At 44.3% G+C, this 17,312-nt stretch overlaps 2 protein-coding genes across 3 annotated transcripts; both read right to left on the reverse strand.

Moving 5' to 3' along the window:
• Window positions 1–321: 321 nt before the first annotated feature.
• On the reverse strand, window positions 322–13,230 carry setdb1b (SET domain bifurcated histone lysine methyltransferase 1b). 2 transcript variants are annotated; one of them, XM_077576941.1, is made up of 25 exons: window positions 13,121–13,230; window positions 11,971–12,174; window positions 11,728–11,897; window positions 10,296–10,339; window positions 10,113–10,221; window positions 8,489–8,659; window positions 8,210–8,411; window positions 8,068–8,141; window positions 6,829–7,019; window positions 6,602–6,731; window positions 6,220–6,382; window positions 5,102–5,212; window positions 4,737–5,025; window positions 4,394–4,655; window positions 4,198–4,288; window positions 3,539–3,655; window positions 3,293–3,462; window positions 2,993–3,217; window positions 2,679–2,846; window positions 1,884–1,999; window positions 1,717–1,736; window positions 1,146–1,264; window positions 827–1,083; window positions 678–766; window positions 322–595 (listed from the first exon to the last, which is right to left on the reverse strand). In XM_077576941.1, the coding sequence occupies exons 1-25, from the start codon at window positions 13,135–13,137 to the stop codon at window positions 478–480; spliced, it is 3,627 nt and encodes a 1,208-aa protein (XP_077433067.1). In that variant the 5' UTR covers window positions 13,138–13,230; the 3' UTR covers window positions 322–477. The 2 variants fall into 2 exon arrangements, with proteins under 2 accessions (XP_077433067.1, XP_077433066.1); XM_077576940.1 differs by having other exon boundaries at window positions 8,489–8,680.
• Window positions 13,231–14,017: 787 nt separating this feature from the next.
• LOC144058330 (cortexin domain-containing 1 protein-like) lies at window positions 14,018–14,342 on the reverse strand. The gene is made up of 2 exons (XM_077576736.1): window positions 14,326–14,342; window positions 14,018–14,210 (listed from the first exon to the last, which is right to left on the reverse strand). Exons 1-2 carry the CDS (start codon window positions 14,340–14,342, stop codon window positions 14,018–14,020), a joined length of 210 nt encoding a protein of 69 aa, XP_077432862.1.
• Between the last annotated feature and the right edge of the window lie 2,970 nt (window positions 14,343–17,312).

Below are 17,312 nucleotides of genomic sequence, written 5' to 3' on the forward strand. Positions count from 1 at the left end.
GAAGGAGCAGCACCAGGTACTGATTGCCTTCCATGGAGTTCCATCGTCATATGGAAAACAACGTGAAAAAGATTCCCGCCATCAATCAAATGTAGCAGAAAAATGAAACTCACAAGGTCTTATTACAGGTAGACAAACGTTCACACCAGTAAATAAGCCAATATAACAGTATCTAAAAATTAAAAAAAAGTTTAAATGAGTTTCTTTCATTTTATACAATTGACTTTGGAATGTCCCATACACCGCTTTGCAGTGATTACAATCCTATAAGCAAAAATCATCATGAGCAATAAACTCAATCTAAATGATAAGCACGGAGCGGTGATTGCTTAAAGAAAATGACATTTTATTCAAATGCAAACCAATACTTCTTTGGATGAAATAAATGCATTACAAAAAAAAGAAAAATGGAAAGAAATGAAATTCAAAATTGAAAGCAAATGATTTTTTTTTTTGCTTGGTCTGAAAGGCGGCAGGTCACAGGAGTCTTCCTCGACACTCGGTCGAGCCGCAGCAGCACAGCAGCACTTTGCTTTCCACGCTGCCCACCTCGTAGTTGTAGTCCCACGTCAGCTCCGTGCCCGCTCGGATGCGCCTGCGCCACGACGCCATTGAAACCACATAAAACACGCTTCCAAAACAAAAGCCCAAGATGACATCTTTGCGGCAAAACTCACTTGCTGGCAAAAAAAGCCACCCAGGGGAATCTCAAGTCATGCGTGTCCACGAAGACGTTCTGGACGAACAGGTTGGGACTGCAGCTGTGCTGTAGGGCAAAAAAAGAGGAGGTGATCGAGATCACCAAAAATGGCTGCCGGTCACTCACGTTGAGGTAGCGGCCGAGGTTGCCCTCCAGTTTGGCGTCGATGATGTAACACGACTCTTCGCCGTCGAAGAATTGCCGCGTGTTTCGAGGGCCGCTCTCGCCGCCGCCGCCCGTCGGGCCCTCCCGCCCCGACTTCCCTGCCGGCCCGCCTTGAGAGGCGGCGCCTCCGGGCGCGCCCGTCTTCACCATCATGCCGTGGCTGCCCTTGAGCGCGATGCCGCGCGTGGATTTCACGGCCACCTGCTTCTTGACCACGCCTGGCGAGCGGGAGGGGCTCACGTTAGGAGCAGGTCGCGAGGATGCGGGCCGCTTTTCTCACCCGGGGCCACTTTGTCTTTCTCCTTGTTGTCGTCGGATCCCGAGCTGATGGTCTGGACGTCGTCGCTGTCCGACAGGGTGGTCACGTCCAGCTTTTTGCCGGCGTCCAGCTTCATTTGACTGCGGGTCCAAAAGAGCACGTCAAGGATCGGCTAATATTGCTGTTTGGTTTTCACGTTAGACAAATAGACAGATATGTTTTTTTTTCAGGGCCGATGCCAATTATTAGTGTTCAAGGAGGCCGATAACCAATATTTAATATTCTTTCTCAGTTTAAAAAAAATAATTAAAAAAAAAAAAGGCGTGAATTTATTTTTAATTTAATTTTTTTTAGACTTGTTTTAATGTCAAACAAAAACAAAAGGTTCAGAAGGTTTCCAAGGTCAGCAGCATCTCTTATAAAGTGAACTGAAAATGTTAATAAATAGTTCCCTGAGATTAAAATGGTTTTAGCTTGACCTTTGATCAGCCATTAGATTTCGAAAAAAGGCCGATACCGATATTCGTCAAAATGCCCAGGGCCGATTATCGGTCTCTCACTATTGGATTTCATGTGGAGATTGGTGACGCACCTTTTGCCGTCTCCAGAGTCCTGCCAAAGAAATAGAAAGGGATGAAAGCAGAAAACCCAATTAGAGACCAGATCAAGAACACAGAGTCAAGCTTTTCTTTTGCACGATTCCAAAGTTCGAGAAGAGTTTGAGCATCCTCATCCTCATTTTCTCGTGTGTGAACTCGCCTTCTTCATTCCCTGGCTGGTGAGCCAGGAAGCCACTTTGCTTTTTCCCATCTCTTCGGTCACAGGCAGAGACTTTTCGTCACCTTTGCCCGCCGCGAGGTTCCCATCTTGACTGCCTGAGGAAGGAGGGAAGCGTCCGACAAACAAATGTCAGCCTCAGCCTCAAGTGCGATGGACCGTCAGGCCTGGAGAGGCGGCGGCAAGTCTTCAAAATGACTGTTTTTATGTTTTTGGAACCTAATATTTATTTGTGTGCGCATTTGTTGGGCAAGCCTCGGTGAAAGCCGGCTGTTTTTTTTTTTTTTTTTAAGGTTGAATTCAGTGCTAGTGTTTGTTTGAGATGTCTGGTTTTGTTTGCAGTCCTTGAATGCACCTTGCACAAAGTCACACAAAAAAAAAAAAGTCAAAGTACGTTTCAGCTTCTCTCCCAATGCAGATACTAAAAGCTCATGTCGTCTACAATTTTCCCTAACATTTATTATTGTCTGTAAATTGCAAGTAAATAATTTCACAGCCGTTTATGTGACACGGGTTCACATTTGTGTACAGACTACAAGCATGGCCTCAATAGTTTTATGACTCCCTGTTTTAAGTGCTTTGCTGCCGCCTTGTGGCAACTATGTGCAATCACTTTTGGAGGGGAAATCAATTATTTTTGCATCGAGGCTATTCATTTGCATCACGTTTTACAAAAGAAAGAAAGAAAAAAGCTCAGCGTTTTTTGGGAAAGTCAACGGCGGTGCATAAGGTGGTCCGTTTGGAGCACATGGCTTCCTTCAGACTTGGCAAGCTCACCTTCCTTGTGACCTTTGGCCTGTCCCCGTGTGGTGTAACTCCTCCACACAGAACTGCTACTGTAGTACGTGTCCTTGACAAACGTGTCGTCCGAACTGTCGCTCTCGTCACTCTTGGAGTCTTTTTCTTCCTCCTCGGCGCTTTCCGACGACGACCTGGAGCTGTCGGCTGCGGGAGTTGAAGAACCACCAGACGAACATTGAGCGAGTGCTGCGCCCGAGTTGCACCCGCGCCCGAGTTGCACCCGCGCCCGAGTTGCACCCGCGCCCGAGTTGCACCCGCGCCCGAGTTGCACCCGCGCCCGAGTTGCTCACCTTTTTTGGCCTGCCGTCCAAAGGTGTTGGCGGACACCAAGGCGGACGGTTGGATCTTTAAGCGGGACATGTCCACGCCGCTGCCCTCGCTGTCGGAGCAGTGGGCCTCGCTCTCGTAGCCCTCCTTGAAGTTCTCCACACTCTCGATGTGGTCCAAGTTGGCAAAATACTCGTCGCCCATCTCCAAGCCCTCTTTGTCGGCAAAGTCGTCCGTCAGGATTTTACCTGAAGGCGCCGAGCAGAGACTTTGGAGCAGATGCCGAGCGTGAACCGGAGGTGCGAAAGCGGAAGGCCACGTACCGGCGTAGATGCAGACGAAGGAGCCCCGCGCCACGTCGTCCAGGCAGCGGATGCCCCAGCCTTTGTTTTGGGTCTTGAAGAGCTGAAGGCGCACCTGCAGGCCGTGCTGCACCAGCCGGTTGGTGCACATCTGAGAGCAACACTTGCAGCGCTTGTTGCACTCGTAGATGCTGAGCAGTGGCGGGAAAAACGGCAGCCAGTCAGCAAGCATGCCATGATTTCAACGGAACGTTGCAGATTTCTCACCCTGTGGGGAGGCACTCCTCCAGACGCTTGTTCAGGAAGCCGGCGTTCGGGTTGATCTGTGCACCCGGAGTGCAACCGGTAGCCTGCAGTGTCAGCTGGTGGCAAGAACATTTGGACCTGCAGCCAAACGCAAAAGGGTGTACAACACAAAACTCAAATGACAGCATTTTTAGTCCTCTTTTGGCCATCATTGACTGCGGGGAATTTGGTGCACACGGTAGTCTTAGTCTTAGTAGTCAACTTGTGACTGTTGTGATTTCTTTAGGATTAGAATCCCTTCATACTCAACCATGGCGAGCAAAAACAAAAAACTAAACAAAAAAGTGTTCGGAAGAATATGTGCAACATGAATCGAATTCACATGTAGAACGGAACAAATGGTGTTCCACAGGGTTCAATTCTGGGGACCCTGCTGTATTTTTGCGAAGGATGTAACGATATTCAATGATAATTATCACAATATTGTGGGGAGGTTGGCAATAAATACAAATCAAGAAAAAAGGTTTCAGTGAATGTGCATAAGAAACAGCTTCAGTGCCTCCAACAATGTTAAGACGAGAGCCAGTGAGTCGCGGAGAAAAACAAAAACAACACACGAACTCCACACAGGGGTGATCTGAAGACGGACGGACGGACGGACAGAGTGCAACTTGACTCACTTGTCCTGACAGCCATCGGTGCAATCGCAGCCAACCAGGAAGTCCAGACTTGCGTTGATGAACACGCCGTCCTCAGGAATGCGCTCTTTGCCTTGAGAAGAAGCGACAACATTCATCCAAGTCTCCGTTTTCATCACATTCGCCGGCCTCAGGACAGAATCGGTACGTCGTTAACGGTTTCCATCCATGTTCTTACTGTAGGCAACTTTGGGTGGCGGCGTGGAATCGATCTCGTTGACGCAGGAGAGCGGGATGTCCTCGTTGCCTCCGGTGATGTCCGGGATGTAATAGAAAGGCCGCAACGGCTGGAAGTTGCGGTCCACCAGCACGTAAGGGTCCAAACAGAACATCTCCAAGAAGATGAAGTCACATTTGGTCTGGAAGAGGTAGCGCTGGATCTCGGCCATGTTCCGTAGGCAGAGGCCGCACGGCGCCTTGTAGATCACGTGGAAGGTCATCTGCGGCGGGCGGGGACAAGACGGACACGCTCGGACACAATTCGAACGATGGCCTGATTCCTGCCGTCGGCGCGCGCTCACCTTGCGGTTGACCTTGCGCCGGCCCGTCATGCGTCTGAAGTCGTACAGCAGCGGAATGAGGAGCGGGTTCTTGCCCCGGTGAATGTTGCGCTTGGCCGGACGCACGCGGTTCAAACAGGCCGGCTGGCACAGGTGCTCCATGTAGAAGATGCGGTCGGTGGGCGCTCGGTACGACGGCTGGTGCGGGATGGTGGCCGCCGGGGGGGCCGGCGCCGGCGGGGCGGCGGGAGCGCTCACCGCTTTGGGGAAGATCGGAACCGGGCTGGCGCTCGCTGCCAGACTGACAATTCTTTCGCCAAGAAACGAGAAGCATCCGGTCAGCTGACCGCTCAAAACGTGCGACTCGAAATCGATGGGTTGGTCACCTTGGCACGTTGTTGCTGGCGAGCGACTGCATGACTTTGGAGGCGTGGGTGCCGCCCACGCCTGGAACGAACGGCGACGTGCTCTTCTTGGCCATCTGATGTTTGCTACTTCTGTGGAGCGCAAAGAGGAAAGACGTTGTTTTCTAATCATTTATAGCTCACGACTGATCAATTGACTTCGGTCAATATCGAACTGCTGCATTCACTTGTTTCCGATGCAATGCTCGACTTAACATCAAAAGTCAGATTAAGGTCAACATTGAGGTTTTGGAACGATTGGGGATAACCTGTTAATATGTGTGAGCAGACAGAGACAGAATTCTTAACTCTTTCACTGCCAGACGTTTTCAGAAACGGGTTGTCGCCAATGCCAGCTGATTTAAGCATTTTGACTGATCTTTCAAGGTCCACAGAAAATGTTGTGTTTGGACTATGGAAACACACATACTACCAAATGAAAGATTGGACCCTCATCTTTCATCAGAAAAAAAAAGTTTGTTTCTACCTTATTCCGTTTTTCAGCAATCAACAATAGAAAATGGTTAGTTTCCCCTCTGTTTTGAAACAAACGTCTTTTAACGTCTTTGGCACTCCTCCATAGGATTTTACTAAACGTTATTTAACGTTTTTGGCAGTCAAAGAGTTAACTCATTCAAACCCAAAAACGTGCAAAACTTTTCTTCTTTTTTTTTTTTTAAATACTTTGTCCTTTACTCCCCAAAACGTGTTTACACGTTTAATTTTTTTTTTTTAGAATTTATGCAAGAGCATACCGAAGGCTTTGATGAAGCTTCTGGCATGAAGAGGAGGCTGAAAGCAATGGTAGTTACTACAAAAAAACAGCCAGCAGGTGGCAACAGAGTATAAGAGATCAACCAGGGTCATGTTGCAACAAGCTCTTTTTGCCAGTGTTTTCACCAGGAATATGAATCTTGACAAAACTTAGCTCTAAAGCTAATTGCTGCAAAACGGATACAAATATTTTTCCTGATCAAAGAAGAAAACTCTAATCTTTCTTTAGTACGTTGCATGTTTTTATAGCAATCAAACCATATTTTTTTTATATCCGTGAGCAAAGCGGGTTGCTTCAGTCAAAGAGTTAAAGGCGGTCAACATACTCGACACGTGTGGCCGGAGTGAGGAGGCTGCTCGATGTGGTGCTTGCCGACTGTTGGATTTGAGGTGTCAGGACGGCCTGGGGGGGTGTGGCCTTGATGGGCGTGGCTCCCACATGGCCGTCGCTGGTGTACTGGACCACGGGGCCTTTGCTTCTCAGTGCACCTACGGACCGACCCGAGACACAAAACACTCAAATGGGACATTTTGCTAACACGTGCATCAATAAATACAAAGTACCGGACCCAACATGAGCACCCCTGCTGCTGCACAGTATATTATAGACTCGTCTGAGTATGACGAAGCGTTAAATGACATTTGGCCTGAAAACCGAGCATTCGTCTCAGTCCAGGCATCGTTTGCATGCATTGGCGTGGCTCGTACCCATGTTTGGTCGCGTCCTCTGCTGACCGGCGAGCTTCTTCTCCTGCGTGTTGGCGGTGGTCATCTTCAAGTTGAACATGGGCTCCAGCCTGGTGGAGCCTCGGTAGATCCACTCGCTCCTCTTATCATCCTAACGTGAAGACAAGCAAACTCTTTGGATTGGACAGGGGTGTGCAGACTTTTTATACGCAACGTTTTTTTTTTGTTTCCTTTGGTTTCTTTCGTACCAGAAAAAGGATCTTAACCAAGCTGCCGTCCACTTCCTCCACTTTGCTCTTCCACCAGGTCCCCTCCCACTCGGTTTTGATGATCTGCCCGACTTTGAGGAGCACCATCGGCCTGCTGGGATACGCCGTGATGTACTCCTCGATGAAGTCGCGGCACGACGCGTCCTCGATGTCCTCCCACGTGCGCTTCACTGCCAAGCCAATCCAACTCGATCGGTGCTCATGTCGTTCAAACGCGCTTCCGAAAACATTCGCTAAATACGAGCCACGTGAATGCTAAAAAAAGGAGGGCCACGAGATCTTGTTGCTACAAACGAAGTATCAAAGGGTCTTTTTATACATTTTTTGACGCTTGAGCATCCAGAAGGCTTTGATGCAGCCTCTGACCCAAAGCGGTCGTTTAAAGCAATGGTAGTTATTACAAAAACGGCCAGCAGGTGGCAGCAGAGTATACAACCAGGGCCATGTTGCAAAAAAATGCTCTTTGTTTCCAACAGGTTTGTGAATAATGATGAAGCTCAGCTAGATTCGAATGCTAATTGCGACAAAACGGAAACTGGTACAAATGTACTTTTTTTCCTGATGAAAGAAGAGACTCTCATCTTTCTTTTGGTAGATTCCATGTTTTTACAGAAATCAAACAATATTTGGTGGGCCTTACAAAATCAGTCAAAATCCTATAAAGCAGCCGGGAGCGAAGGGGATTGCTTCAGTGAAAATTGCTGCAAGTGAATGAATTAAATGCACTTTTTCGTTCTAATGAGAAACTTTCTTGTCGTAATGACTAAATATATAATTAATATATATCCTGAGGAAGAGAAAACTTTTTCTTGCCAACAAAGAATTTTCTCATTTGCACGAAAAACTCTCGGTAGGATGAGAAAGGAGTTGATTGCTTGCTGGCGAGGGAGACATTTTGCTTTGCATTTCTGAGTGAAAATGATTGATTGGTTATATTTTCACTTGGGATTTGACTTTAAGGACATTTCTGCTTTAAGTCATAAGTCATGTCTGAAAGACATTTAAAACATCTGAAGTCTGCAAGATAAGCTACAGCTCGCAGGTTACGACGTTTCTCGTTCTGTATGGAGCAAACCAGTTCACTGAATCGAAATGATTTTTTTTCTATGCTGTCGATTTGAAATAATGTCAAGTCTTTGAATTAAAAAAAATTTAAAAAAATACTCGAAACAAATCATTTGTGGTTGCAGACGTGCGAAGTGAACGCAGAGCGCTTACGTGGCCGGCAGACGGGGAAGAGGTCCGGCAGGTTGACGTAGGAAGCGTAGCCGTCGTCGAAGAAGATCAAGAACCTGCCAGACAAACGGGACGTCAGGCGACCGTGTCAAGGTGGGCGGCTCCGCCTCCACCTTGGCGTGACCTCATCTGATTCTTGGTGGAGGGCATCTCGGCCACGATGCCGGCGTACAACCACATTTGGTGGCTGTCCTTGTACTTGGCCACCACGCGCGCCCCCACAAACAAACTCTCCAGGGTGGGGTTGTAGTCGAAGGCCACGTGGTTCCCCGACAGCAGACTCTTGCCTTTATCGAACTTCACTTTGTATTTATAGACGTTTGTGCCTGCGGGTGCAATCAAACGACGGCGGTCAGTCGCTTGCACGCGCGGAATGCGACGCCGCTGGCGCACGCGCACGCACCGATGGGGTTGATGGCGACCAGGGTGCCCTTGTGCCACGTCTTCATGCGTTTCTTGCCCAGGATGTTCATGCCCACCCACAGCTCGTCTTCCCTCTTCTTGGGACTGACGTGGCCCACGGGCTGAGCCAGGATCTGAGACACGATCACGGCTGGCGGCATGGGATGGCTGCCTGCGGGATTGCCACATTGCGCTTACATGACAAGGACAGACGAAGTCAAAGTAAAGTGAGTCAAAGTGTGCGCGAAAGAGACTAAATGAAAGCGACAGACCAATAATCGGCATCAATATTCAGCATTTTGACGACTATAAGCATCGGCCATTTTGAATAAAAAAGTTTTAACTTCAGGGACTAACTATTTAAATTGCCAGAGATGCTGCACCTTCTGTTTTTGTTTGAAATTAAAACTAAGATAAGAAAAAATGTAAGAAAGTACTTCCGATATTTTTTAATTTTGGAAAACTTTATTTACTATAGAAAACAATAGGGAGCTGTTTACTTACGTTTTTATTTCACTTTTGAAAACATGCTACTGTCCTGCCCTGAACTTTCTGTTAGATTTTTAAAACAAAAGATGTCTATTGACAAAGATTTTTTTTTTTTACTCCGATATTTAACGAACCCTAAAAGTTGTTCAGTAAACATTCTTAAAAAATCTAAATATTTTTCCAAATTTCTCATGCCAATATTTTCCCTTTTAGAAAATAAATATCGGCTCCAAATATCGGTTGTCACCATCCTTGACTACCGTACTAATAATCGGTATCAGTATCGGCCCTGACAAAAAAACAACAACATAGTGTGTATGTTGTACCTCGGAGTTTGAACATAGTTCGTTCTTGCGAAGTGTTCAAAGTCCAAATCATTTTTTCCCATAGGAAATAATGTAAACGCAATTAATCCATCCCCAAGCTCCAAAAACAGAAAAATTCCTCTTTTAATTTCTATTTATGTTTTTTTACATTCACAGTAGAGTACAGTATTTAAACAATAAAAATACCTTAGCTTTTTTGTTGTGATGTGACGGCATCAGCGCTAGCTTTAGTTCAGTGCCGAGTTTGTGTATTTTACATTGGGCATATTGTTAGACTACTAAGCGGTCCTTGCGTGCGTTGTTTAACGCCAGGCACGTTGTTGAACAGCTAAGGGGGGTCCTCGTGCCAGTATTTACACAAGTAGTCACGGTAGTTACAACGGCGCGACTGTGGTTCGTAGCACTGTATGTTTTCTTTGCTGCCACTGGCACTGTTGTCTTTCTTTGGGCCCTTGGCCAAGAAAATTGGCGTGGAAAAATCTAAATGCACTCGCCAGTATGGAGCATCTCCGGGAGTATTCACGATCGGACTGGAAGTGAGCAGTGCGTCGTCGTCGTCTCAACTACCGCAACGTGAGAATTTGGCGTTGCTCGGCTTCGCTCGGCTCACCGTTTTCAAGGTACGTTCGGCTTAGCTTGCTCTGCTTGTGTGTTCCAAGTCCGAAAAGGAGTTCAAACTCCGAGGCATTTCTTACTCCGATTTTTGGGTTGAAGTCCGAATCATACGAGTTCCGAGACATTCAAACCCAGAGGTTCCACTGCATGTGTATGTTTGAGTTTGTAGGGTTGCATGAGCGCGAGCGTGGCCACCTGACTGTCCTGGCGATCTGGACATGGGGGCCGCTGGCGAAGGCCTGGTGACTATTTGGACCAATTTGTTGACCTGCTCAGCCGTTTTCCTGAGCGCACTGCCGGTATCCTGAGTCCGACAGCATCATCATCATCATCATCTTCATCATCAGGGCAAATGTCAAAAGATTCCATGGCGCTTACCATTGGCTCTTTGAGAGTAATGACGGGATTCTGCGGCGGGACCACTGACATGCGCAAAAGAAAAAAGCAAAGCACCAATTGATCATTTGAATCGCAAGAAAGCGATCGTACATGAAGAGATTTCCCGAGCTCACTTCAACATCTGTCCAAACGGACAAAATGAGATGAGATGAGAGAGCGGACCGTCTCAGCAATGTTCTGAACTGTTACTAACTCTTTGACTGCCAAAAACGTTAAATAACGTTTAGTACAATCCTATGGAGGAGTGCCAAAGACGTTAAAAGACGTTTGTTTCAAAACAGAGGTGAAACTAACCATTTTCTATTGTTGATTACTGAAGAACGGAATAATGTAGAAACAAACTTTTTTTTCTGATGAAAGATGAGAGTTCAATCTTTCATTTGGTAGTATGTGTGTTTCCATAGTCCAAACACATAATTTTCTATGGACCTTGAAAGATCAGTCAAAATGCTTAAAATCGGCTGGCACTGGGGACAACCCGTTTCTGAAAACGTCTGGCAGTCAAAGAGCTAATATAGATTGGGAAGATTGGATTTGTTTGTTTTTTTTTGAATACTTAAACCCCAATTTTATGGAATAATTGATCGGCCCAGACACACCCAGATCCCACACAAAGTTGAGTTTGAGGAGCCTGGTTTAATAATAACCGATAACCCATATTTCAAGCCAATGTTCAATTGCAGTAAAAGATCAAAATCAAATAACTGTTGAAATGCCATTTATTTTATTCTTATATATTTTGATAATATTCATTTCCTATGAATAAAAAAATTGACAAAAATTGCATGGAGCTTCCAGGGTCATCAGCAAGTGTTAAGCTAATTAAAAACTAAGCAAATAAAAAGTTTTCTACAAATAAAGATTCTCATAATTTTTACACAACTGAAAGGCTAAACTCTCACTTCTTTTAATTTGAATGTAAACTTTTCCACAAATTAAAAAGTGTAGGGAGTTCCCAGTGTGAGCAGCATATTTTATAAAGTTAAGTGAAAATGTAATGAAATACATAAATATAAAGTTCCCTGAGGTAAACACAGTTTGAGATTGATCTCTAAAGTCACTGAGCGACAAATTCATGCCAACGTAGCAAATTTGAGGTTTTCAGCAAGATTCCTAAAAGGTTTCAAAAGATCTTGGCAGACAGCGAAAAATTGTTTGAACATGTTGAAAATTTCTTGGCGACAAGTAAAAACTGTGTACATCTTACAAATCCTGCCGAAAATCCAAAATTCGCTACGATCGCAAGCATTCACTGCTCAAATTAGGGGGAAAAAAATAAAAAGGGCCACTGCTGATATTTGTCAAAATACAAATATCGGAGCGGATGAAAATTAGTCTATCCCTATTAAACGGGGGTTCGAGCGTATGTCAGCAAAGGCATCCATTTTGAACAGGACGTGAAAGTACTCACAGCAGCCAACAGCGATGACATCATCGTCGTCGTCATCATCGTCGTCTATCTCGATGATCTCGCCGCTCAGAAGGCTGACGCCGTCCTCGTCATCCTCCGAGCTGCTCTTGTACGCCAGGCCGCTCTTCTGGTACGTGTCCCTCACCAGCTTCTCGCACTCCACCAACGACCTGCGGTGCGAGAGGACGCCGCTTCAGTCAGCACGCAGGAAGCGGCGCCGGCGCCGGCGCCGCGTGGGCTCACTTTTTGGCGTCGCTGATGAGCTTCTCCGTGGCCGCCTTCTCGCACTCCTTGCGCTCCACCCACTGCGTCAGCTCACTGAGCTGAGCTCGTTTCGTCTGCACCAGTTCGCTCTTCTCCACCATCTCGTCAATCCACTGGGTCAGCTCGTTCAGAGAGACGCCCAGCTCTTCCTCCAGACTCGGGTCCCAGCCTTCCACCTCCATTCTGAAAGAGATCGGCAACAATGTTTTTCCTCAAGCAGTTATGATGTGCTATAATACCTTGACAAATAAATACATTATTTTTAATTATTAGGGCCTGACCTATATGAATTTGTTGAGGAAAGTTTTTGTCAAATGCTACCTGTGTCATGTTTTTCGCAGCTCACAATTTTGCTTGTACGAACCATAGTTTGAACAAATTTAATGTCACAACCAGTGATTGAAGATAGTCTTTTTTAATTCAACCATGAAAGTTTGATTGCTTATTGCTAGAGTAATGGTGGTTTCTTTCCCCGACAAATTAAAATAATTGTTGCTTTAAAGGAGAAACAAGCATTTTTCCCCCCAGCTTTGCAAATACAAATGTGCGGAAGCGCACTGATAACACATAATTAATTGTAAAAGATTTGGAGCGCCATTTGTGGGGAGACTGCGGTTTGTACTTTGGCATCAACTGTACTTGACCAGCACAAATCTATTCCAAGCAACAAGGCTGCGTCAAAGCCATTTTGTCATCATCAACCCAGCACAGTTCAGAGGCAACTCTGAAGTTGAGTTGCTGTGAACGGATCCCGCTGCACGTTTCACCGTCAGACACATTGTTGATACATCGTCATCGTGCTGGGTGGGTGGGTATGAGAATGAGATGCTTCCGTTTGGGGAAATAAGATCAGGTGTGGGTCCTGATGGAGCGCTCAAGTGGTCGTACTCCCTTCGTGAACACGTAACGTTCATTGAAAGTCTCAAGACGAAATGACTCAAACGCCAAAGACAAAAGTGGCCGGCTCCATTCAAAAGCAAACATGCTAGCACGTTAGCCTAGCCTTAGCGCGGAGAAAGTCTCCCGTGTTGAGCGACTGCCTGCAGGCAACCGATAGAACGCACACAAACGTGTTCGCTCTCAAAAGAGCGAAAGTGGAGCAAAAGCAGGACTGGAAGAAAACACTTACCCGTCGCCGGTGTCCATTGTCTTGCGCGTTCGCACGTCAACATCAACTGCTAGCTGGCTAAAGCTAGCATAGCGGCGAAATAAAACGGCGCATGTTTTATCAGCCGGGATTATCCGAGTGGGCGGTGTTGTGAAGGAAAAACCCCACCGCCCCTCGGATTTGTCCAGGAACACACAAACGTCCAGTTTTCCCCCTAATTAAAATTGTAAATCGCGATTATTAATTAATGACAGAACACAATATGCGATGTGTAATTATGTTGTAAATTGCAAACGAAACAAATCAATTCTTTCATTCAATAATAATATCAGATTTTTTTTATTTAAATGCCGTTTTAAAATGTTATGTTAATGTTAGTTTCAATTCGTAAGTAAGTAATTACATTACGGTTAATTCGATGAACAGTAAAATGCAATTTATAATTTAATTTAAAAATCCTATAATTTATTACATTGCAAAAGTAGGATATTTTATATAATTGAAAACTTGTGCTATGAACACATTTGCAGAATCCTACGGGGAAAAAACTAAAAGAAAACGTGAAAAATTCAGTCATATTATTTTGGGTGACTATTGCCTCTACAAACTTATAGTAGCTTACTAAATACACACTTTGTAGTGTTTAGTTCCTATTACGTCAATATAAACACCTCCATTGTATAAAATGTAAAAAAGCTGTAAAGTTGACTGATGTATAACTTCTATAGTCCTGCGGTTATGAACAGTAAAATAGTCAGGATACTTACATTTATTGTTGAACTTGTTGAATGCAGTTCAAAAGCAAGATGTTTGTGGGTGGTGGGATACAGTCAAGCGCATACAAGCTTACTGAGTGTTATCGGTTTGTTTTTTGAGGGGGGTGCAAAACGGAAGAAGTGCTCGTTGTTGAGGTGTCCTTCAGGCCTGCGTGGGCTCCTCTTGGTACATGTTGACTGAGATGGTGCTGTAAGGGTCCAGCACCATGTGAACACAGCGCACTATGGTCACCAGCAAAAAGAGGCACAGCAGGAGGAAGAAGAAGAGAGCGAAACCCTGATCCACATCCATGTTCATCCGGGTAACGGGAACCAGGGGCCGGTCCATGAAGATTCAAAAAATGTAATAAAAAATCTTGATCAGTGACTTTGTGTCGGAAAAGTGTCCGACTCCAGAGTTGTTGCGTCTTCCTTAGTGCTGAGTGGACACTGACTGCCCCGACTGGACACCTGTGACCCGCATCCATTTTTGATGGGGTGACGACGATAGGCCAGCTACTTTTTCTGGGCTTTTAGGACACAGCAAGCGACAGTGAGGAGAGAAAAGAACTTGAGAGGGAGACCTTTACTCAAAGAAATATTGTACACCAAGACAAGTAACAGCTCCAAAAATAATTTGCTCTCCAACTACCACCAAAATGACCAACATTAAGATGCTCTCGCGCACTCAGTCCAAGTGTTTGTTGATCAAAAAACATGCTGAGGATTTATTCCTAAAACAATAAAAAGCACTCTTGAGTGATGGGTCCCATTTAGTGAATGGCGGCTCTTCAAGTTCCGTAAGAAGTCTTAAACTTGCTTTCCTGATAGCTGCCCACAACCTGGTAAGAAGAGACGTGATGAAGATTTGACCGCCCGTGAGCCCAAATGGGGGAAAGGGGCCGAAAGAGGATACGAGGCCTCAAGGGACTGGAAACCGACCTGCCCAAAGAGGCGCATGTGACTTACTCGACACACTGCAGCTGTATGTTCACACCACGCTTAAGGGGTTCGAATAAACATGACATTCCAGATACATGATCCCAATGGCTACTCGCACACGTCGGAATTGATAGAATCTGAAAATCCACAGAACACGGTTGGTCTTATTGGCTTATTTTGTCATGTGTTGTGTATTAAAATTAAAAAAAAAAGGAAAAAAATTTGCAGATTACTGTTTTACTAATTATTATTATTTTAAGTGCTAATATTGTAATATTGGACGATTAATCAGTTGCTGACTACCCAAAAATCGGAAGTTGTTTAACTCCTAATCGTAACTCAAGTCATTGCTTGCAAGTCAAGGCAAAAAAAAAAAAAAAAGTTTTCTAAATTACAACAGCTTGAAAGTCAACCAGCATCGCAGAACAGATTGTGAAAAAAAAATCTCCCTTCTCTTTTGTCTTTTATCAATATATCAATTTAATACAAAAACAAACATTTTGTTCATGTGTTGAACATTTCATAGACATTTACAGACTATTTATATTTGTGTCTCTAAGAGTGATAAAAGTTCACATCATTGGAAAACCCCTGCACACAGAACAACTGAAATGAAGACAAGAGTCACAAAAAAGATCCTTACATACAGCAAGTGTCAAAGTGTTACACACAAACAACGGAGAGTTGTCATTTAAAAAAAAAAAAAAAAAAAAAAAGAGGCCAAATTTCAATTCATTTCAACATTTAAAATTCTTATTTTTTTCACCAACATTGTGATTAAACTACAAAAAGATTTAGCTGGCCAAACTTTCAGTCCAGTTTCAATTGCTTGTCTCAAACACACAAAAAAATAATATTAGTTTGATTTTTGATTTATTTTTTTAAATATCTTTTTTCTTTCCCCCATCTGTGTCCCAAAGACCCTGATTAAACCGTGAGAGAAAACACCAACCAGTAAGATCAATCAAGCGACCTATCGGAAGTGGGACAAATCACAATTGACTAAATCCAAAATGACAATTCAAAAAAGACCTCCATTCCAGGACACTACAGTTAGGACACGAATAAAGAATGGCTTTCAAAATATACAATTCACGTTTTTTTTGTAACTTATTGCTGTGTGTTGTCTTTTTACATAGTTCAGTTTTTTTTCTCTTTGTTGTTTACAAAAAGAATACAAAGTGGCCCTACGTAATCGCAGGGCGACGGAAGAGATGACCAAGCACAGCTGAAAAAGTCTTTTCAAATGGATCATGATACTTACATATGCATTTGATACATACAGTATGCACAGGTGTCGACCCAAAAATAACAGATTGGATAGAAGTTTGACAAAAACAACAACAAATGTGTCAACGCAACGCTGAGTGTACAGTGGAACCTCAAATCTATCAGACCAAATGTTTGTAAAAAAAAAAAAAAAAAAACAGCTTTAAATGTCATTGAAATGTTGGCAATCGTGCGTAATAAAGCATCAGCACGCCTCACTTGACCTCATCAAGTGTTTCACTTACAAGCAAATAAACAAACGGTAAAGCATTCAAGTTGCAAATGGCTGCTCATTCATTAAAATGTGGTCATTTTTGTTTTTTTCATGGTCGGTTGTCATTTGCTATTTTACATGTCAATAGTGGGGTTTCCATCCACCCATCTTTATTCGAATTTTCAAGAAATGTGAAAATAAAACCAAAAAGGGCCCAAAATCTGCACACACAAAAAGCGTATGAAGCATATGAGAAAAGGAAAATGTGAATTTTGGCTATGGAAACAGATTTTGCGAATAACCGTTAACAAGACTAAAATGCGGACAATAAAGTAAGGTATGTTTTGGGGGGGACGACGAAACAAATCTTTTTGGAATTTAAGAAGCGAATATTCATGCAATTTTAGATGGAAAACGGTTTATCAACAATTACAAAAGCAAACTCATACGACGTCATCGCACGGCGCAGTCGCTTTCTGGTCTTCTTTTAAATTAGTGGTGGATCACATCTCTTAATGGTGTATAGCGCCCCCTACAGTGGCGGAGTCCCCTCTCAATATTGCCAAAAAATCGCATGTCCCTTTTGCGCATTTTCAGTAAATTTGCTTTAAAAAATTCTAAACAATTGGGACTACAGATTGATTGAAATGTACCATTTTGCTTGAGATTTTTTGGGGGTTGGGTGGAGACTAGATGGGGCTCACGGTTCATCCGCAAACGAGTGGTTGGAATGAACCGATCTTTTGAGTGATTTGTACTTCCCAGCCACAAATGTTTACTCAACGCATTTGGATTTTGTGCTGCCATCTCGGGAAAAGAGATTTTAAATTTCAATGAGTTCATTTCATAGGAAATTATTTCTTACAGTAAGGTTGGCAGTTTTTGTTCCCTCTCATTTGTCTGTGTAATATGTGCAGCTTTTAAAGCAGTTCAACTTTTCATTTTCTATTTAGTGGGTGGAGCTTCTATACCATTGTGCTCGACAATGTTGCTTATTGGAAGTTAAACCAGCATCAGTGAACGGGTGGTGGTC

The sequence above is a fragment of the Vanacampus margaritifer genome, chromosome 9, assembly GCF_051991255.1.
Source record: "Vanacampus margaritifer isolate UIUO_Vmar chromosome 9, RoL_Vmar_1.0, whole genome shotgun sequence".
NCBI lineage: Eukaryota > Metazoa > Chordata > Actinopteri > Syngnathiformes > Syngnathidae > Vanacampus > Vanacampus margaritifer.

Bases quoted from the DNA above. Each gene is read 5' to 3' on its own strand.
- setdb1b (XM_077576940.1), bottom strand. The intron at 2,000-2,678 runs GTGAGCTTGCCA...CTCCTTCCTCAG, and splicing joins GGCCAAAGGTCACAAGGAAG to GCAGTCAAGATGGGAACCTC. The intron at 1,265-1,716 runs GTGCGTCACCAA...TTGGACCCGCAG, and splicing joins GACTCTGGAGACGGCAAAAG to TCAAATGAAGCTGGACGCCG.